The sequence below is a fragment of the Anthonomus grandis genome, chromosome 1 (genome assembly GCF_022605725.1).
Source record: "Anthonomus grandis grandis chromosome 1, icAntGran1.3, whole genome shotgun sequence".
NCBI lineage: Eukaryota > Metazoa > Arthropoda > Insecta > Coleoptera > Curculionidae > Anthonomus > Anthonomus grandis.
In genome coordinates this window covers 1,270,774-1,294,817 of record NC_065546.1, presented here as the reverse complement: position 1 = coordinate 1,294,817, position 24,044 = coordinate 1,270,774, and the positions used below count along the sequence as shown (strand labels likewise).

Below are 24,044 nucleotides of genomic sequence, written 5' to 3'. Positions count from 1 at the left end.
GGCAGCACGACAGGTTGTTAATTTCGATACGATTAGACGGGCTGCAGGGTGGTCTGAAAATTCCAAAACCTTTGCCCAATTTTACAACAGACCTTTGGTCAACAATAATAAAGAGTTTGCGAATGCTATTTTGTCTTTGAACTAATTGATAAGATATATTCACTTTATAATAAGTTTCTAAGTTTATAATATTTAAATGTCCTGTGTTTATTACATATTATTTGTATTACTTCTACCTGTTTAATTTAGAAGGTTGGTGTGCAGTAATGTAGTATACATATTATACGAATTATTACTAACGATAATGAAGTTTGAATTTTACGTTTGAAACGTTGATGACTGTTAAAATGTATATTATTAGGTAAATCTAATTAATAAAAGTTTTCTTAGATGGAATAAACTGTTGCAACTGTACTTTAAACATCTACGTGTTGTTTATTTATGAGATGAGGCCGAGTATAATCATGAGATCAAACGAACTTACCTGTAAGTGAAGTTCGATCTTGATTATATGAAGGCCTCATCGAAATAAATAATTCCCACCTCCCCAAACTTTTTTTAGCAACAAAGTCCCTTAGTTGCAACAGTAACTTTGAAATAACTAGGTTGAACGGGGTCGTAGAGAGGGTTTTTTGTCGAATATGCTTTAAAATCTGTGTGTTAAGCCAGAGGCGGAGATACTACGTGTTGTTTATTTATTTCGATGAGGCCTTCATATAATCAAGATCGAACTTCACTTACAAATAAGTTCGTTTGATCTTATGATTTTCAAAGATAAAAAAGTTTGAAAGACACTTTTTTGTCTTGTGTGATCCATACATCAGATGCAATTACTTACTATGAAAATGAGCCATATTAATGGAAAACTTGTCTTGTATTCTCTTTCAACAATGAAAAAAGACTAATATTTATCAGGATCTGAGATTATTAAATATGAATAAAACAACCAGATTATATTTGAATAAAGTAGGAGGCAGAATATTCATATAGTAGACAATTAAGCAATCTATTAATATATAACATAGTTGCTCAAAGGGTTCTACTTACAAAAGTTGCAAACAAATACCAATAAATATGAAACAAACACTAATATATTATTTAATTATAATAAAGGCAAAATTAAAATTAAAAAAATATATTTTTACTAGATCAAATCATTCTCTTGTTATTATTTAATATAGAAATTAAAAAAAAAGGTACAAACGTTTATAATAATAATAATAATAATAATAAATCGTCTTTTATTAGATACCACAAAATACATAAGTAAGTAGTATAAAACATTAATTTAATATTTTAATGGTATAGGTGCAAGCAGTGGCGAAGTCTAGCTGCAGTAGCTATTCATACTTAACCACTGAAGCACCATAGATGGCTAAAAACAAAAGAAAATTAAGATTTACACTTAAAAGAGATAAAACAAAAATGCTAGCAAAATTAAAGTAATGACCTAAAAGTACCCAAAACAATTTAAAAAAAAAACTAATAATGTCTAAATATTACAAGTTTTAGACAAAAGATAATATAATCATTGTAACACATAAAAAATTTAACAGAATAATAATTTAATAACTGATGCACTCACCTTTCATAATTCCTGGTTTATAATAAAAACTTTAAACGCTTTTTTAAACTTGGTATATGTTAAAGATCTTAACCTGTCAGGAATCCTATTATATAATTTAATACTGTTATATACAAAGCTTCGTTTAAATAAGGCCGTCCGATGACGAGGAATAGTAAATGAACTTGAAATACGTAGGACTCGTGAATGTACGAAAGTTCTTAAAACAAATTTATCTTTTAATGAATAAAAAGCATTGGGGCATGTCATTAATTTGTGAAGAAAGTTACCCACATGAAGAGCTCTACGATCTTCCATTCTTAACCATCCCAACTCCTCAATTTTAGCACTATTATGATCATACTTTCTTAATTTCAATTTCGTGTTTGTGACCCAATATCTTCAATATTGCAGAGGGTTGTTGGGTGGGGTCAGAAATAAAACAGAAACCTGTTTACCTAAATGTCGACGTTTCGACTTATATTAAGTCATTCTCAGGACACTGAAATGGATTCAAGTAATTAAAGAGATAAAACCAAGTAATTTCAAGTACATAAAAAACACTATTAAAATAAATGTTCTTTAAGTTACAAAAATTAAAACAACAAAAAACAAAAACCACGACACAGTTAAAATTACATTCAGGTACAATCCGTTAAAAAAAAACAGAATATAAATTTTTTTTTTTTTATACATTACACCTCTTACCTAAGTCTAGGTTTCTTAAGTTATAATTAAAACACATTTATAATAGGAGCGTAGAATTATTTTTAACATGGGTTAATTTGTAGGTGTTATTGTGGGCAAACTAGAATCAACAATAAGCCAAGAAACAAATGTTTTTATTCTTCCGAGCGTTTATTTATTTAATTTTTATGATTCAATGTTATGTTGATAAGTTAAGGATTAGTAGATAAGGAAGATGTATGTATCTATACGTTCAAAACCAGAAACTTAATTTGTTAATACACTGTGTGATCTAAATTTGGGACATACACTCTTTGACAAAAATAAATTTTATGTTTTAGTTTTATCTTTTTGGTAGTAAATTAATTAAATTATAGTAACTTGCATTTAGATCATCGGTGTCTTGTTTTTTATTAATGCTTCCTTTATACTTGATACCAATACCAATGATCCGAATGCTGTTAAAATCAAATTGGTGTTGTTGATTGAAGGAGTGTTCTGCTAGAGCAGTCTTCCCAGATGCTGCGTAGTTCGTTGGTTTTTGCGCTTCTTTCGTGTTCGCTAATTCTGGTTTTTAAGTACCTGCCCGTTTGACCCACATACAGACCTTGACAATCAGAACAGGGTATTTTATAAACCACGCCACTTTGTAACTCATTTGGTGTTTTATCTTTGAGTTTTGAGAAGTATTTGTTGATGGTATTTTCATTTTTGAACGCTATTCTGACTTCATCATCAGAAACAACTCCTGATAGCCTTTCAGACAAACCTTTGACATAAGGAATTTTTGCAAATTTATGGTTTTGGTTTTCTTTGACTTTAATAGGTGTAGGGTTGTTGTTTAGGATTTTGTTTAATAGTTTATGAGGAAAATTGTTTTTTAGTAAAATATCTTTAATTTTGTTAACATTTTTTTATGAAAACTGGAGTAAGATAAGGCTATTGCGCGGGATTTAAGGTTGCTAATTATGTTTAATTTTTGTTTAAATGAGTGATTTGATTGGTAGTTAAGAAATCTCTCAGAGAAAGTGGGTTTGTGATACCAATCAGTGATGATTATATTATCTTCTGTTCTGATTAATAGAATGTCTAGAAATGGAAGTTTGTTATTTGTTTCACACTCTATAGTGAACTGTAATTTAGGGTGGAAACTGTTAAATGTACTTTTTATGTTTTCTATTTCAGTTTTTGGAATACACGTGGCAATGACGTCAACGAATCTTTTAAAAAATTGTAACCTAAATTTTATTTTCCCCATACAATATTTCTGTAATTCTGACATAATCAGATCAGAACATATAGGTGATAGACAGTTACCCATTCCAAGACCATAGATTTGTTTGTAATATATATTATTGAAAGTGAAATAACTATTTTCAAATACAAACTCTAAAAGACTTAAAAATTCTTCTAAACGGATGTTACAGTGGTAATACTTTCTTAAGCCAAATATAAGTCTAGCGCAAGTATTTTGAACTTTCTGGATTCTATACTTTGTGTTGATATCCAAGCATGGTCCATAGATAAAATCGCAGTAATTAAAATTTGACAACACTAGTGATTCACATAGATTCTTTCGAAGTTGTTGGCTTAAGATATGTCTGCTGGAATATAAAAGTTTTAACGAAAGGTAGGCCTTTTGTGTAATCTTAGAAACATGCATTTTAAATCTTATATCAGTGTCCATCCACATACCCAAATTCCTTGCAGTTTTAACAACAGGAATCTCTACACCATTAATATGCTCTCTAATAAAATCAATTTTCGTTTTAGGGCCAAAAATTAGTAATAAAGATTTTGAGGCATTCAATTTAAATTATGTTGTGCTAAGAGTTCACTTACAATTTTTAGATCTTCATTAATTAATGTATTTGCCAATAAAACATCAGCAGAATTAAAATTAAAATAAAGTTGTGTATCGTCAGCATAGGCTTGGCGTTTACAATGTTTTATTGACTGCAAAATACTAGAAGTATATACCAAAAACAGTAAAGGACCCAACACGCTACCCTGAGGAACACCAGATAAAATGGAGATAGAATCAGACACCCTATCATTGCACGAGACACACTGAAACCTGTCTTTTAGGTAGGAATAGAAACGTATCATCCATTTTTCTCTAAGAGACCAAACGAAAACAAAAACAAAAGTAAGGACACAAAGTCACGGTCTCATCCAATCTATATAATTTCTTAAAAAAGCTCAAAAGCTACACGTGTTTCGCTCCTGTCGGAGCATCATCAGGCCTAGACCTACACAGATCACATTACAACTAACAGTTGATAAGGCTACTAACAGTTGTAATGTGATCTGTGTAGGTCTAGGCCTGATGATGCTCCGACAGGAGCGAAACACGTGTAGCTTTTGAGCTTTTTTTAAGAAATTATATAGATTGGATGAGACCGTGACTTTGTGTCCTTACTTTTGTTTTTGTTTTTGTTTTAGGTAGGAAGATATTAAATTAATCAGCGAATAATGAAAGCTGTAATATTTTAATTTAGCTATTAATAATTTATGATCAATGGTGTCAAACGCTTTTGAAAAGTCTAAAAGAGCTAAAATAACATTATCACCTTTATCATAGGCCTCAATTATATCACTGATTACTGTAGCTAAGGCAGTCGCCGTTAAATAAGTTTTTCTAAACCTACAGTGATAGTTTGGAATTATATTTTTTTCACATACATATTGGTATATTTGTTTATAAACAAATTTTTCAAAAACTTTTGAAAACGTTGGCAAAATACTGACTATTCTAAGGTCGGAAAAGTCCTTAGGGTCGGATATCTTTGGAATAGGCCTACAATATTTTAGCATTCTTGCCGACAGGTTAAAAATATAGGATCCAGGAGTCTGCTAGTATATTGCGTAGTCCTAGTTGGCTCACTAATTACTTGACTCAAGTTATAAGACTGCAAACAGGAAGCAATGGGATTGCCAAGGTCAAAAAAATCTCCTAAAGTTAAAATCTCCCAAACATATGACCTGATCAAAAATGGGACATAAGTAGGAAAAAACATTATCACAATCTGATATAAAACTATTCATATTTCGATCATGAGGTCCCAACTGCCAAACTAAGCGACTTTAGGGTAACATTTAAAAACAAATATTCAAGTTCCTTACTTAGGTTAAAATCAAAAGAAAAAGTTTGAAGTTTAATATTATTCCTGACATAAGCCGCTATACCTCCACCTCTACCGACTCGGTCGCACCGTAAAAACTTGTAACCCTGAATTTGAAAAGCATCAGATTTATCGTTTTCAGATAACCATGTTTCGGTGAGAAAAAAAATATCAAAGTTTTGAGCCTCAAATAAAATTCTAAAATCATTAAAGTTAGTAAACACTGATCTAATATTCAGGTATCCAATTTTCATTTTACACAAGTAAATTCTCTAAAAATAACAAAAATGTAAATCTTCTAATGCAAAATCAAAACAAAAAATAGCATATAAATAGAAGTAATATACCTATTACTCTTAAATCCGAGTCTTTCTATGCTCTTAAGTATAATAAATAAAAAATATGTATTAACAATCCAAAAAAAAAAAACAATATTTAAGGAGTTTACAGTACCTTTTAGTTTTGAGTTTTAACAATGTCATCTAGATCTTGCTGTGTGGAAATTCGATGCACTATATTATCCTTACACTTCACATATACACTACCATGCAAAACCCAAGCACTCCTGTAAGAAAACACTTTAACCGCATTTTCGAATAATCGCAATCGATCTTTTGTTATAAGTTATTATATAGTTATAAGTTAGTTCCTAAAAGCATCCAGTTCTTCCATGTTATTGATTCGGTGAACGATAACACGCACTTTAATGTAACATATCGAAAGACTTCTCGACGATATATACTTTTTTTGTTGTCCTCTTGTTTTGGCCCAGATAAAATTTATTCTACCTAAAACGCACAGATACAATTGTCCGTGTGTCTTGTGAATGTCTAACGCTTTAACCAAACGCGCAGAGCAACGTTGGTCAAATAATAACGAATCAGACCAGCGAAAGCACCGCGCCAGCCTCATCCGGAGTAAACGCGGCGGCCGTATCCATAGCCCTGGAAAGCTACAACAGTTCAAACGCCCAAGTCGACAACGAAGTGTCCCAGATAAATGAAAAATCCACGGAAAAACCTTTCGACGCCTCTATGACATCCAACGCGCAGGTTTGTGCCTTTTATGTGTTTTTTCTCTGTGGGAATTCCGCGCTCTAGCAAATAAAAATTATTATAATATGTTCAATTCTTATCCAGGTGGTTAAAGGTAAAAAACCGGAAATTGCCTCAGTAATTGCCCCATATCAGGCAACTAGTACCGAACAACTTTCTCTCGCTAGAGGGCAGCTCATTATGATCAGAAAAAAGACTGATTCAGGATGGTGGGAGGGAGAACTGCAAGCCAAAGGAAGAAAAAGGCAGGTCGGATGGTTTCCCGCTAGCTATGTTAAGATTTTAAATAGTTCTGGCAAAATTAGCGGTAGGACCACCCCAGTATCAACTACAAGGATGCAACAAGAAGTAGTTTTAGGTAAGTCTAACCACCTTTAAAGCCCTGGTTTTAACGAAATTTTTGTTCTTTTACGGGTTGCTAGAAACCATAATTTTTTTTCAGAAATTTTACCTTTTTTTTTTGTATAAATTGGTAGTTCATCATGTAAATAGCCTTAAGTCAGGAGTAGTTTTTTTATTTTCTTTTTTGTAAAAATTAAACAAAATATCGATACCTGAAAGCAACAGTGAGATAAATCTGAAAAAATTGATTTTAAACTAATTATGGTAAATGCAAGTCAAAAAAAAATTAATTTTATGAAATACTGAGATATCTCAACAAAAATATTTAAGATACTGAAAAGACGTAAAAAGCAGTGTTGCGTTTCGACCTGTTGTTCTATCCTTTTATTGCAACATTGAGATTTTATACATGTCTCAAGGATACTTAGATAATCCTCCAGCTACATTAATGCTACACTAAGATAAATATAAAATAGCTCACTGTTGTAGCATACTTAATATCCCAATGAAAGCACTACAACCGCAAACTTTCATTGGGATATTAAGTATCTTCTGTGTTCCTTTCCAATGTTCTAACCTAACAATAACTGTTGCGGTCTAATTTGTTAGTGAGTAATTCTTTTGTAAAATTTTGATTTTTAACGTATATTATTGCGATTGACTATAATTCAAAAAATATAAGGGTGTAAGGGGAAAACGACTTCGTGCTTTGGTTCTTGGTGAGATGAATACATATGAGCATTTTTTGTTTTGTAAATAGAGATTTAGGCACTAAAAGTACCTTATGTGATATTTAGTCAAGGTTATTCTATCATCACCTGTTACTAATAATATATTATAAAAAATAATACTGTGTCTAGCAAATCAACCAATCCAAACAAAACAAAGTTTTCTGAAAATGCCAATAGTTTACTACAAGAAGATTTTCAAGGAATAGATATAATAATTGTTTTTTTATTATTATTCACATAAAAAATTAAATTATTCTATTACTGGTTTTGTTTTATTGGTATTAAAGCTTATTAAAAATTTTATAGAATTAAATTATAGATAACGTTTTTAATATTTCGATGCAAAATAATTTGGTTTTAGCAGAAGGAGACATTGTATCATATTGTACTTGTTACCTTTGATTTGCAAGCGGTGATGCCACTTCCAAATGGAAATATTTCAACATTCTTTTATAAGAATAAATTAAATGCCTATAATTTCACTGTGTATAACAGTAAGTGTAAGGAGGGTACTTGTTACTTATGAAATAAAAGTGTTGCGAAAAGAGGTGCCACAGAAATTGCAACTGTTATATATACGTATTTAAAAGATTAATGTCAACGTAAAAAAAGGTACAGCGACAATTGCATTGCCCAAAATAAAAATAAATTCATATTTTGTATGAAAAAGAAACGATTTCTTAAACAAGGGCCCATTTTTCTCCCATCAGGGTTAGTCATGATTATCCGATGTGCCAAAAAAGATGGTCCCTTGTATACAGTTAATGAAATGGGAACTCGAGACTTTGTAGACTGGAAAAAGGTGTATGACCAAACGGGTAAAAACTTTAATGTAAATAATGATGGAGAAAAATGTATTTGGCAAAATGTAAAGATGATTTAGATAAATATTAATGATCCAGATCTAATAAAATATAAGGTTTCTTACTTTAGAAATAAACTTTACCAACATCAAATATCGTATAGGGGTCGTAGAAAAGCACATTTGAGATTATTAAATTAGAACCATATAAACCACCTCAAATTCCATCAAATAATTTCATTATGTAAATGTGGAAGTATCCCCCAAAGGCATCATAACTTTTTTCTTAATTTAAAAGAAAAGGAAAATGTTGAGGGTACAGAACAAAATAGTGATGAGAGTTCTCATTAGAATATGAGTCATTTATGTTAAAAGAATTAAAACATATATTTTTTTTTAAATAAATTTGTTTTCTCAACAGTCTTCTATTTATTTGATGCACTTTAAGATAACTAAAAATTAAATTAAAAAAATTAATGCAATAGTGAGGTTAGACGGATAGATTAGAAAGACTAAACGGCCAAAACAATTTTATCAGTGTTTACATAAAACTTATTAACTTTCTTAACCTGATATGATTAGACTAAAAGAAAAATTTACAACATAAATATTAAACTACTACTATAGAAAATAAAAAAGCGATTATCTTAAAACATTGAATTTCAAGTTATCTCACTATTGCTTTCAGGTATCGATATGCAGTTTAAAAATTGTTAATAGCAGCTTTCAAAGCCATTGCTTAATGATAAATATCTTATATTTATCTGATGAAAAATTAGTTTTTATAGGCGTTTAACTTCTCAGCTCATTCATCACCGACGGAACGGTCGTTTCTACCAATTTAACACATTTATGCGGTTGACTATTGCAAAACTAAGAGAGATTCAATAGCTAAATATGAATAGATAAAGATTCGCTACATACCCAATACCTATTTGAAATATTTTATTCTTTTAATTTAAAAATGTTGGTGGTATTTGTCAAGAACGACTTGAGGTGCCAGCGGGAGGAAACGCTTGAACATGCGGACTTCGACGTCATGTGGTTCAAAATAATAGCCAGTGGTGCCACGAAATTTATCTGCTGTATCTACAGACCACCAAGCAACACCCAATATAGACGGCTCTTTTTGAACCGGGTTGATTGCATTAACCATCTGCAAATTGGCTACCCAAGCGCAGAAATCATCGTCATGGGTGATTTTAACGTTCACAATATCAACTGGCTGCGCTTCTGCAACAAGAACGACGATGAAGGACGAGAAGCTGAGCTATTTGCCACCATATGCGGGCTTACGCAGCTTGTGGAGGAACCTACCAGAATCCCCGATCGAGACGGCGAGTCTCCTAGATCTGGTCTTGGCTTCAGACCCTGACTCGTACACAGTATCAGTACATGCCCCCCTAGGAACATCGGACCACAAATTGATAACAGTCTCTTGCCAGTTGGAGGTTAAAACGCAGGATCCTCCGATGCCGCGGAAGGTATGGCACTATAAATCAGCAGAGTGGAACCATTTTCGGGAATGTTATCGCTCATTCCCTTGGAAAGAAGTCTGCTTTAGAACCAATAACATCTCAGAATGTGCAAACCAAATTACAGAGACGATCTTGGCAGGAATGGAAGCTTATATCCCTTTTTCTACTAAATGCGGATCAAACAACAAGCAATGGTTCAACCTGAATTGCAAAAAGGCAGTAAACACTAAAAACGGAGCATATCGCAAATGGCGTCAACATCCTTCCATCGAAAATCGGAGGAACTTTTTAGCCTCCAGAAATAGCTGCAAGCGAATTATTGATGAATGCAAAGAGAGTCACAACAACAGGATCAAAAACAAACTGTTAAACTGCCCAATTGGAACAAGATCTTTCTGGTCGGTATCGAAAGCCGTTAGTCAAGGATTTGCTAAGTCGGCCTTGCCACCCCTAACAGCAGATGATGGTTCTATCAACAGCAAGGGAAAAGCCAACTTACTGGGTAAACTCTTCGCGTCCAATTCTACTCTGCACTCGCAAGGCAAAACACCGCCATATTTGCCAAGGGTGAATTCATCGATGGGAGAAATTTCGTTTCCCCAACGAATTATAAATAAAATTCTTAAAAGCATAGACACCAACAAAGCTTCTGGACCCGATGGAATTCCAGCCCTAATACTAAAACGTTGTGCAGACGAATTGACTCCTCCCTTATGTAGACTGTTCACGGCATCGTATAAGCAGGGCCATTTTCCAACAAGCTGGAAAACTGCTCGAGTGCAAGCTCTACCCAAAAAGGGTAAGAAGACGTTGCCCTCCAATTACCGCCCCGATTGCACTAGTTCCAGTAATATCGAAGATTATGGAGAAAGCAGTCAACCAACAACTGTTAAGATATCTGGAATCATCTGGACTAATCAGCGATCATCAATACGGCTTCCGAAAGCTTAGATCGACCAGCGATCTTCTGGCCTACGTCACACACTTGTGGACGGAGGCCATGGAGAAGCACGGCGAATCCCGCTCAGTCGCTCTTGACATTTCCAAGGCATTTGACAGAGTGTGGCATGAGAGACTACTAACCAAGCTCTCCTCAATCGGCATACAAAACTCATTATTGAATTGGATCAAAAGTTTTCTTGAACAACGAACAATCCAAGTAGCCGTCGATGGATACCTCTCCGACAAATTTAACATTAACGCTGGAGTCCCTCAAAGATGCATTCTATCCCCCACCCTTTTCTTGGTATATATCAACGATTTGCTAGGAAGCACTGTCAATCCAATCTACAGCTTTGCGGACGATAGCACACTTATTTCCACATTTAAGTCCGCCAAACCAACGACAACCGCAAGTTCTCAGAATCTTAGGCAGCAACAAGTAGCTTCAACCAACAACGATATTGGAGCAATCTTGGAGTGGGGCGATAACAATTTGGTCAATTTTAACGCTTAAAAGACGCAGACTGCAGTATTTACGATGAAGACTAACCTTGGTGGCCCGGAGCTGGTTATGGCAGGGAAAACATTGTCAATGAAATCATCTTTACTACATCTTCTAGGAGTCGAGGTCACCAACAGTGTGTCTTGGCATGACCACGTTGCCGAGGTCGCCAGGGCGGCTTCCAAAAAACTCGGAGTGCTTTTCACGAAACGAAAAAACTGTATACACTAGAACAGCTGCTGACTCTTTATAAGGCTCAAATACGCCCTTCCCTCGAGTATTGCTCGCATGTCTGGAGCTCTGCACCCAAGCATAGTTTAAAGCTGCTAGATTCTATACAGAAGAGAGCTATTCGTCTTATCGACAAACCAGAACTGACAAAGAGTCTGGATAGTCTGGAGCACAGGAGAAAGGTGGCTGATCTCCGTTTATTCTACCGTAATTATCACGGTAAGTGCTCCTCTGAGCTGGCAGGCCTGATTCCACCCAGGGCTGTTCCGGCAAGAAGGACGCGTCTAGCAGTTGCGGCTCATCCACATCGAGTCCACCTGCCTACCCCGAGGACGTCGCTGTATCGGGACTCATTCATCTGGAGAACATCTTCTTTGTGGAACGGGCTTCCACCTCACATATTTCCCGACGCATACAACCTGCAGCGATTCAAGATAAATGCCCACAAATATCTTCGCGCAAGCACCACTCCAAGAGTGACATAGGTCTTTCCTCTTGTGCTTGTGTTTACCATAAAAAAAAAAAAAAAAATAGGATCCAACCCGTATAGCTAATTTATCTAGTACTTTAATTGGTTATTTTTGTGTAAATTTTAGTAAGAGTAATTGTTGCATTACGTGTGTGGTACCGTCTGCCTTAGTAGACCATGAAGCTTCTATTTTATCTATTGTAAACTTAAATATTAAGAATACTAAAATCATATAAAGGGGAAGGATATACAGGGTGTAAATAAATAGATGCGAAAAAATTCAGAGGCTGATTCTTGGGTAAATTTTACGAAAAAAACTTTATATGAATGTATGTCCTAAAAGACCTAACTTTTGAGATACCGGGTGGTAAAGATTGAAGAAAAATATATGTTTTTTTACATTATCTGTGAAACCCCTATAAATATTCTAGTAATATTTGGTATGCATTTTCTATGCATCAAAAGCATTTTCTGAGGCTCACTATTTTTTCTTATTTGTATCAGTGACATTCGTGCAAGGTTTAAAGTATATATATAGACTACGAGAAACTGGAACTTTTCTAACCAAGAAAGCATGATTGTGGTCGCCCACGCGATATTAGAACACCGGAATTGAAAGAAGCAGTACTTAATCTAATTGATGAACAACCTGACACCAGTACTAGAAAGTCTGCAGCTACATGTCAATCATATGACGGTATGGACTATTTTAAAGGATCAATCTATTACCACGAGATTTTCCTAGGCATTTTCTCGTTAGATGTTAGGAGTCATTGAGCAAAATCCTCAGTTTTTAAGGCAGGTTCTGTTTATCGACGAAGCTAATTTTTCCAGAGAGGCAATAATTAACTACCATAATAACCACATTTGGGCAGATGAAAATCCCCACGCCATAGTTGAAGCTCATCACCAACAACAATTTTCTTTAAATGTATGGGTTGGAAATGCATTTAAAGAAAATAGTTGTTGAATCATTGGAGACCACCTTATTGGCCGACATTTTCTACTACAGAGATTGAATCGGGAAACATACACTTGTTTTCTCCAAGACATACTTCCAGGACTACTAGGTGTTAGAAGAGTAGTAATGTGGTTTATGCACGATGAGGCTCCTGCTCATTTTAGTTTATTAGAACGTCGTTATTTAGACAAAACATAACTTATCCAAATCGTTGGGTAGGCCGAGGCGGTCCTCACTTTTGGCCACCTCGGTCACCAGATATGAATCGACTAGATTTTACCACATGGGGTCATTTAAAAACTTTGGTGTATGTATAGGATTCCGGTACTGGATATTGATGACTAGAGAAATCAAATCATTAATTCATGTGCCGTAATTCAAAATTCTCCCGGAATTTTTGTCGGGTTCGTCATTCTTAGGATTCCTTATTTATTAAACAGACATGGACAAGTATTTAATATTTCTACTAATTTTAAAAAGGCTTCTGATAAGTTTCATTGACGATATTACTCTATAAGCTTGCGAGAGAATTTGGGGTGAATTTGAAATTGGGATTACTTGACCTGTACTTTAGTATTAGTAAATGTGTAGTTTTGTCATATAGTAGAAGGAATAATAATTCAAAAATCTTTTCTTATAGCACAAATAATCATACCACTTAGCATCAGCGTAGCTCCTGTCCATGCATAAATTGATTCCAGTAAATTCTTTAACGCTTTTTCCGTGAATTTACTTTCAAAGTTGTACATGAAACACTTTTTACGTGGCCAGAGGCTACGCATCAGCAAGAAGCTTTACCATTATCACATTATAAAAGAAATTACAGCCGTTTTAGGGAATTTCTTAGTGTAGCCTCTAGACAAGCATAACTTAATTTCAGTAATATTCTTAAAAATTTTTCCATGAATCTAATTTTAAAAAGTGTATACAACACACCAAATTATGTGGTACTGCTCATTTAATGAACCTAGATATAGAATCAAAAACGTTACCTTTTTTCTATTTAAATAAGTTTATCAGTATCGTCCAGTTTTCATAAATCTAATAAATTAATAATTAAAAAAAAATTCCAGATAAAGTGATAGCACTATACCCATATACAGCCCAAAATCCGGACGAGTTATCATTCCTTAAAGACGATATTATCAACGTGACGGCGCGAGAAGAAGAAGCGTGGTGGAGAGGCGAACTGAACGGGGTATCTGGTCTCTTTCCTAGCAATTATGTGGCGCCACTTCAGCAAAGTCAATGTAAGTGAATTTATTCAATTAATTTACCCAATTAATTTAATAGTAATAATAGTCGTCAGTCTGGACCTTTTTTCTTTATAATGCAGTTTTGTCACATAGAGTGTTAAATAACTTTTATTAGAAATATTTAAATTTCAAGATTTCAGCACTAAAGGTTTATGTATTTAAATTTTTGTACATTTACCCATTATGCATTAGATAGTTTTGATTATAAGGGCTTGCGTTATGATTAAGGTAGAGATAAAATGTCTTATTTTTACTTTACCGGGATTATCGATGAACTACATAACAAAAACGTTCTTAAAATCATTGAATTTAGAAAGTAATCTCTTACAGGCTAACATCACTTATTACATAATATATAAACTTACCTAACCAATAACAAAAAGATAATCATACTGCCAATGCCTCTTTTTTTTATAGATGCACTATGGTATTTAAAATACTGTATGTGCATCCTTAATAATTAGTTTTGACAACAATAACAAAGTAAAAAATATATATATTCATTCCTCGTCAAACAATATTATTATTTATTACCAATGTTCCCGGAAAAAAAAATACATATATTAAGAGAAACACTGATTATACATATATGATGGTATTATTCTAAAATCTAAATCATTGTAAATTAAATGAGATAACACACTTCTATTACTCTCCTATTTATGCCTTTTTTTACCTTATAGTATGGACTAGATCTAATGTCATTGGCAACATATGATAGAGCTTAGGTCCTACATAGTACATGTTTTCCTAACATAGGGTATGTTTAGGATTTTGTAAGATTACAAGATTTTGTGCAGCCATTCTGGTATTTAGCCCATGATTAATTTGTTTTTTATGAAATGATGATTTAACACGTTGAAGGACACTAGCGTCATATGACGTCAGATGCGTATTGCAAAAACGTACACGAGAAAATCCGGTACGACCTCAAAAACACACATTGATATCTTCGTTACTTTTTTAACTAGAATAACGAAAGTTATATTAAATATCTTAATTAGTGCTGGTATTTTCGCCTAAATCAAAAAAACTTACGGGTCATATGACGTCATGTCACATCGAAAGCAATAAATGTGCTTAAAACGGCCCAAAAAATTATTTGAAATTGAAATTTGAGAAACAACGCCTATTTAAGCCAGTTGTCGAAGCAATTACCGACACATAGTGGAGGATTTCCAACACAGGTGTTACACTGCATGGAACATTGTCTGCATCTCTTATAAAATTTACCCTTCCTTTTTGATTTAGTTTTTGGGAATGGGGATCGCCTCAAGAATATGATTATTTTTGTCGTCTCGCCTGGATGCTCTTTTTTTAGTCTTTACAGGTACTGCCGCTACAAACTCTCTGCCATCCGTTTTTCCTGCTTTTCCTAGTAGCTCTCTAATTACACTTTCCCGGAATGTTGCATATGATGGCTTTTTTTCTAACTTATGTCTATAGATATAAAATGCATTCCACAATGCAATATCAAGAAAGTGAAATATTACTTTTTTATACCATCTTACAGTTTTTTTAGGGCAGGAATAATAACTGATCATTTGATCCGATCCGTCTATTCCAGACATGTGGTTATTTATTATATTGCACTATTTTTAATGGTTTTGCAGTCTTTTTCCCATATCTATTTTCGGATTCCACCACCTGTGGGGTATAAGCGGTTGTAATGGCTAAGACTTCACGTTTGTCTTTCCACTTTGAAACATAAACATCATTAATTGAACGACGCCAGATATGATCACCACGTCGTAGTTTTGCTGTAGTTACTTCTTTGGGGTTACCAGCCCTGTTACTCCTTAATGTTCCAGTTGAGTGTGTCTTTTGAACTAGCAGCTTGTTGGATAAAGTGACGCTATTATAAAAATTATCCATATATACGTGGTGCCCTTTATTTAAATAAGGTTCCATTAGGCGTAAAACTAGGGAATCTATTTTGGATGATCCTACAACATCGCGATTTGTTTTTCCTTTGTACATTTCAATATTAAGGATGTAACCATCACTAGAACAAAGTTCGTAGAATTTTATCCCATACCTTGTTTTTTTAATTTTTATATACACGCGGAATAAATCTTGGCTGTTTTTTATTATTTTTTTTAAAAGGAGGCTTAATTTTCCGGCTGTATCATTTTTGTCGTCACTAGAACAATTAAGACATCTCAAAATCTGTTCAAATCGTCTGCCAGACATTGTGGCCAAAAATATTGGATGATAGTAAATTGGATCCAGAGAAAACAACTTTCTTACAGAACGACATTTCAGTTGCCCATCTATAAGACATAAACCAAAAAACTGTTTCATTTCCTGCATACTAACGGGTTGAAAATTTCTAAATCTCTCATTCCTTCTCTTTGGTCTATTTTGAAGACAAAACCTCGCCATATTCATTCGTTTTCTCTACTAGGAAATTCATAATATCACGGGTCCATATTAGTTCATAAACTTGAATTGGTGTCATATTATCAATATTTTGCCTAATACCACTATTAGAACCATCAAACGTAAGGTCAACAGTCAATCTTTTATTGTAGATTCCCATACCGAATTCCTCTCTGCAGATGTCTGAACTAAAAAAAAATATTATATGCTGAATACTGAATAACGGATGATCAAACAGGTACATTACCTTCTTCTTCTTCTTCTCATTGATTTTCAGAGTCTGAACTAATATCCGTCTGATCCGGGAGGCATGTTTTTACTTTTTCCCCATCATTAGACCTTGAAGTCGATGCTAAATGGCAAAGTATACAAAATACTCGGTACATGCTAGTTTTTTTACTCAATATTTGACAATATTATAATACGATAGATAAACTTACGTCTATCCCTTTGATAATTTTTATTTTCCAGTTCACTATCACTTTAATTCGCCACTATCGGCTTCGTAGTCCGAGTCATCATCTCCGCTTAAGGGGTCATGTTCTGAAGACATTTCATCTGTCACACTCTTCGTTAAGTACGAGAAGTTTTTGCCGTTCGTTTTCGTCCATTTTTTAATTTATTTTTTTATAAACACGTGCTAACTGGACCGCGGTCATCAATAAACTATTATAACCCGAAACCAGAAAACTTTTTGCACTACTCATATACTCCTAAATATATGCCAGCGGGTTTTTAGAATGACAGCCTACCCTAAATACATGGTAAATTGTCGGCATTTGACGCTAACTGCTATAAAACCGCCATACAGCAAACGCGTTATATCACGTCAGTGTCCACCAAAGCGCTTTACGCTTTGCGGTATATGCCGCTAGTGCCGATATATTAACCTAAGGGAAAAGCAGGTGTACTTCAACGTGCATTAACCTTATAGTTGCCTTAATATATGAAGTTGTTCAAGTGAAAGTAGGTCGCTTTCCTTGTAGACAATTTCTGTAAGGTATCTTCTTAATGATGAATGAATGACGATGATGAATTAATGAACATAAATCTTACATAAAAAAAATTAATTTTCAAATCCAAAATTACACAAGATGCATTCGACAGTAACCATAGAATAAACTGGAATGCTTCCTCAATTTTAGCAAAGGAACCAATTTCAAAATTACGTAAACTAAAGGAAAGTGCATTTATAATGTTAAATGAAGATAAATGCTTAGTTACTTGTTCGGTTGATTTTAATAATACATGGATTCCTTCGCTAAAAAGAGAGGTAGAACAGGGTATTCTCAAAATTAATTAATAATTTAAAATATTTGATATTCATATATTTTCTATCATTAATTTACGTTAAGGTCAAGCCCCTTTAATTTTAAATAAGTAACCTTTGAATTTTTTGTCATTCAAAACAGTTTATCAAACTATTAATAAGCCGTGAAAAGCCATTAATAAATAGACCTCAATAAAATTGTACTCATAGAAAACTATAGCATAGGATATTATACAGGGTCCTGCAACAGTGCGTCGGTCTTCCATAAAGCCTAAAAAAAATAAGATTAAAAATTTCTAACCTCTTAAAAAAATGTTGGGTCCTGATAGCGCATATCTGGAAAATATTTTGAAGTATACAGGGGCTTCAAACAAGTAGGGCGATATAAGCAGCATTTTTTTAAAATGGAATGCCATTCTTTTTATTTTATTTTTAAGACCGCCTTAGACTACCTAGTATACGCTAAATATGGCTGCTTTGTCATGCGCAGTTTGACTGCAATAATTTTTTTTATAAAAAAATCTAAAAATCATTACATCATTTAATTTCATATTGATACTAGAAATGTTAATTCAATGTCAATATTGGACTTAATTGGGATTCTAGAAGAATGGAGAATTACTTTGACTTAAATTGTTTCCTTCTGTCATATACAGGGTGTTCGTAGTTAGCAATCATATTTTACGAATTTTAAAGCTCCATTTCTGGTTTCTTTTAAATGGAACACCCTGTATATTTTTTATCCATTTAATTAAGATTTAATACATGAACATTTTTTATTATATAAACATATTAGCTATTTTAGTCGTTTTTAAAATATTCACGATAATAATTAAACAAGCATATTAAAAATATTTATCATTTTATTATTATTACATTAAGTGTTCAATATGTCCTCCGTTTTGTTCAAAACATAAATTAATACGTTCCTGAAAACTTCTTTCTACTTCATGTAGCATTTGTGGAGTTTGTTGAGCAAACGCATCCCGTATTCTCTGCTCCATATCTACTGCTGTTGTAGGTGGATTTCTACTATAAACAATTTCTTTTAAAAAACCCCATAAAAAAAAACTAATTTTGTTAGGTCAGGTGATCTGGCTGGCCAATTAATAGGTCCATTCCTTCCAATCCATTCTTCTTCAAAGGTTACATTTAAATATTCAGTGACATTTCGAGAAAAATTTGGAGGAGCTCCGTCCTGTTGAAACCACATTCGGTTTCTAGTAATTAATGGAACATTTGCAAGTAATCTAGGCAGTTCATTTTGTAAAAATTGAAGGTACAGGGTCTTTCCCCATATATTGACCCTCCCCCCCCCCCCCCTACAGAGGTAATGCGAAAAGTAAAAAAAAAATTTAATACAAAACTTTTGGGATTTTACTTTAAATTTTTGAATCCGATGTCACAATTTTTTTTTTTCGTTTAGAAACGTCAAATTTTGACAGATGATCAGTTTTTTCTTATGGAACACCCTGTATATGACTTCATAGTTAAAAAGAGCCGAATTTTCTGATTTCAAATATATATAGTTTAACTATGTTTTATTAAACCGTTTCGGAAATATCGGGCTCCAAACTTTAAAAAAATAATATATTGAAGATCTTGGTAAGCGCTGCATTGTTATTATTTGGCGTTTTTTTTTTAAGATAAATGAATTGAGCAGAAACAATAAAAACAGAAGATTTATTATTACTAAGGTGATATTTAGCATCTTTTTGTTGACAAGGATACATTATTTTAACAATTGTTAAACTTTAATTTAGATGTAATTATAACTATTAACTGCTCTATATGACCACCACCATTATCAATACAGTTTATATAATCCAGCTCAATTTTGTGCATTGTATACCTTATAAATTGTCTATGATTTTTTCGATGATTGATATCATCTATCGCGGTAATAATTTTTCTGCGGAGCTCCTCGACATTTTCAGTTCTCTGTTCATAAACTTTATTTTGCAGGTAACCCCACAGAAATGAATCAAGAGGTGTCAGGTCTGGACTGTTTGGTGGCCAACGAATTGGCCCAGTTCGTCCAATCCACAGGTTATATCTTTCATTTAAAAATCTCAAAACGGGTAACACATTATGCGGTGGGGCACCATCTTGATGCCAAACTATTTGCTCGTATTGCCTTATGGGTAGATCTTCAAGTTTAGCTTCAATTTGATAATGAAACATCTCTAGGTATCTCTCTCCCGTCAAGTTGCCGTTATAAAAAATAGGTCCTATGACCTGGTCATTTAAAATTCCACACCATACATGTAGAGATTGTCGCCCTTGAAACTTAATTTCCCTTGTTATGCGGGGGTTTGTTCTTGACCAAAAGCGAACATTTTTTCGATTGTAAATGCCCGCGGTTGTAAAGGTGCACTCGTCGGTCCACAAATTTTAAAAAAAAAAGTTATTATCTTCTTCTTTTAGCACTAGCATCTCAAATTCCACCCGTTTATTTCTTTGCTCTACACTTAAAGTTTGAACAGGTAATATTCGATAAGCAAAATATTTATACTTTTTTAAAGTTGAATAAATCTTTTTGGCCGATCGATCAAAGTAAATTCTGGCATCTTTTATGGAATGATTTGGGTGTTCTAAAAAGAAATTTAACATTTTTGATGGGCAATTTGAGGGAGACGAAGGCCCGAACATGATAGCGTAGATCTAAATGTATTCAAAAATTAGTAAAAACTTACCTACCTTCGAAATATAGCAAAATATGTAATTCTTCTTCTGATCGACAAGAACTGTCCGACGTTTTCTTCGTAGAGTTTTCCTGATGCAAAATGCTCGTTCTATATTTTTAAACGAATTTTTTGCCGGAATGGTACGTAAAGGAAAGGTTCGACGATATTCCTCTCTGGCTGCATTTGCGTTATTATTATTTTTATAAAATATACGGACGATGTCACATTTTTCTTCATCACTGTACGGCATTTTTTAACATTTATGGGTCAACAAACAAGAAATGACAATAATGTCATCTGAATGAGTTTTTTAATAAATGTCAAACAATAACAGCAAATAACTCAATTTTTTCAAATCTAGCTTATGAAGAATTTTTTTATGATTTCCGAAGCGGTAACTACAATGAGCTTAATATCTTTCTCTCCTCAATTAATTGGAACGAGTGTTTATCTCATAGTGATCTTAACTTATCAATCAGCGTTTTTTATGAATATCTCTCTATGGGGATTGCATATTTTATTCCTTTAAAGAAATATAGAACTTCCTCATTTCCTAAGTGGTTCTCCCCTGAACTTAGAAAGTTAACTAGGAACAAAAGGAGTGCTCATTCATTATATATGAGAGATAATACAGACGAAAATTATATAAAATTTTCTCGCCTTAGGTCTGAATGCAAACGTATGTCTGATTTGTGCTTCCGACAATATATTGAAGGGATAGATTCTGGCTTACAGAATGACCCTAAATCATTTTGGAAATATATCAAGGATAAGAGGTCCAATTATACCCTTCCCAATACGCTCTTTTATGGTGACAAGCAAGCGTCCAGTGGTTTGGATATTGCAAACATGTTTAAAGAATTTTTACAAACTGTTTATTCTCCTGGTATTGATAATAATCAGCTGCAAAATGCTCCCGCTAATGGTTTAAATTTAAACATTACTAAGATCTTAACATATGATATATTTGAAGGTATTAGCTCACTCCCTAACAAGATTACTGCAGGCCCAGATGGGATTCCGAATTTTCTCTTGAGGAAGTGTGTATGTACTCTTGCCATTCCTTTATCTTTGTTATTTAATGCTTCCTTACAAACATCCACATTTCCAATTGCCTGGGGGGGGAGTTTTATTGTGCCATTGTTTAAAGCTGGCCGTCCGGATGTCATAGATAATTATAGAAGTATTTGCATTCAATCTTCAATACCTAAACTTTTTGATAGCCTTATAGCTAATCAACTTTCTTGGTTATGCAAAGGCTTAATATCAGATTCACAGCATGGGTTTTGCAAGAATAAGTCTACTGCCACTAACTTGATCTGTTACCAATCTGATCTTATGAATAAATTAGAGGATCATAAACAAATTGATTCTATATACACCGATTTTAGTAAGGCGTTTGATCGTATTGATCATCAAATTGTTCTGTCAAAACTGATCTCCGTAGGGTTTCATGTTGATTTTGTGAGTTGGATTAAAAATTCTTTAACTGGCCGTATTCAAAGGGTCAGGGTAGGTGGACATCTTTCTGATCCTATCAGCGTAACATCAGGTCTCCCTTAGGGAGGGCATACATCACCCTTATTATTTAATTTATTTATTAATGATATAGTTAACTGTTTCCTGTATAGTCAGTGTTTGATGTTTGCAGACGACTTAAAATTTTGGAGGGTGGTTGGTAGTATTGTGGATCAAGAATTACTACAAGCAGATATGGATCGCTTAAATAATTGGTGTGAACAAAACAATCTTCATTTAAATGTTAGGAAATGTTGTGTTATTAGTTTCACTCGCAGGATCAACCGGTTTCAATCCAATTACTTCATTAATAATGAGCCACTGAATTATGTTGCATCTATTGGGGATTTAGGAGTTATTTTTGATGAGAAACTCACATTTATTGATCATATTAATTCAATTTCTATAAAAGCATCAAAATTGCTAGGGTTTGTTATGAGAAACTGTTCATATTTCTCAGTCTCTTCAACAAGAAGGGTTTATTGCTCCCTAGTAAGAACTATATTGGAGTACTGCTCTGTAGTTTGGTCTCCATACCACCAGATTCATATCGATGCTTTAGAAAGAGTTCAACATAAATTCCTGAGATATTGTGCTCATAGAACTTTAACTGTTATTGAGAACCATGACTATTCTTATATTGAAAGTCAATTATCTATTCCGACACTGTCGCAACGCCGTAATATTTCTGGTGCTAGTTTTATATATAAGATCGTTAATAGGCTTATTGATTGCCCTGATCTGTTGGGTCGCATACGATTTAATGTTCCTCATCACGGGTTGCGCCATAATGTAACCTTTAACATTCCAATCCACAGAACATCCTATGGAATTAACAATCCTATGGATAGGTATATGAATTTGTTAAATAATTCGAATATTGATGTGTTTAACATAAGTTCCTTAATGCATCTAAAGAGATCACTTACTTCATAATTGTGCATAAAATTTTGTATTTACATTTACATATGCATATAAATTATTAAGGTTGTTTCTAGTATATGTAGTATAGGTGTTTTTTACTTTAGTATTAATTTTTTAAGTAGGTTTAGATTATGAAAGTTGTTTATGTAAATATTATTGCTTTGTAAAATTTACAGTTAATGGGGTTTTCCCGTATTATGAATAAATAAAAAAATAAAAAATAACAATGCAGCGCTTACCAAGATCTTCAATATATTATTTTTTCAAAGTTTGGAGCCCGATATTTCCGAAACGGTTTAATAAAACATAGTTAAACTATATATATTTGAAATCAGAAAGTTCGGCTCTTTTTAACTATGAAGTCATATACAGGGTGTTCCATAAGAAAAAACTGATCATCTGTCAAAATTCGACGTTTCTAAACGAAAAAAAAATTTGACATCGGATTCAAAAAATTAAAGTAAAACCCCAAAAGTTTTGTATTAATTTTTTTTTTTACTTTTTGCATTACTCCTGTAGGGGGGTCAATATATGGGGAAAGACCCTGTACATTTCTCCATTGAGATGACCATTAAAAAAATAGGGACCGATAATGGTGCTTCCAATAATTCCACCCCACACATTTAATGACCACCTATGCTGGTAGTCGATCTGCCGCATAAAATGGGGGTTTTCGGATGAATAATAATGAAAGTTATGTCTATTTACTGATCCGTTTTTATGAAATGTTCCTCATCGGTAAATAGGAAATTATTAAAAAACGTGGGGTCGTTTTGTAATTTATTTCTGCTCCAAGTACAAAATTCAAGTCGGTTTTGTATATCCCTATCAAAAAGTGCTTGATGTTCATGGATGTGGTATGGATGAAAATGATTTCTTTTTAAAATTCGTTGCACTGATCTTTCACTTATTTCAACTGCTGCTCCGATATTTGACTGACCTTAGGTGAGGATCTTCGGTTACCGTTAATAACACATCTAACTCTTGCTCCTGATTAGTAACAGGCATCATTCTATCTTGCTTGGGAAAACAAACACCCGCTGTCTCCACAAATCTTGCTAGTAACCTTCTAAAAGATTTTTCTTCTGGACATCTTCTATCAGGATAGCGTGCCCCAT

At 33.5% G+C, this 24,044-nt stretch overlaps 1 protein-coding gene across 5 annotated transcripts in view; it reads left to right on the top strand.

The window, feature by feature from the left end:
- LOC126743900 (intersectin-1) overlaps positions 1-24,044 on the top strand; it is a 133,104-nt gene that overhangs the window by 64,190 nt on the left and 44,870 nt on the right. For 4 of the 5 annotated variants that reach the window (XM_050451194.1, XM_050451177.1, XM_050451170.1 and 1 more), the window contains 3 exons: positions 6,231-6,428; positions 6,516-6,789; positions 13,963-14,139. In XM_050451194.1, coding sequence (XP_050307151.1) covers positions 6,231-6,428; positions 6,516-6,789; positions 13,963-14,139 — 649 coding nt within the window. The remainder of the gene's footprint in view (positions 1-6,230; positions 6,429-6,515; positions 6,790-13,962; positions 14,140-24,044) is intronic. The other variant, XM_050451202.1, reaches the window with a different exon arrangement.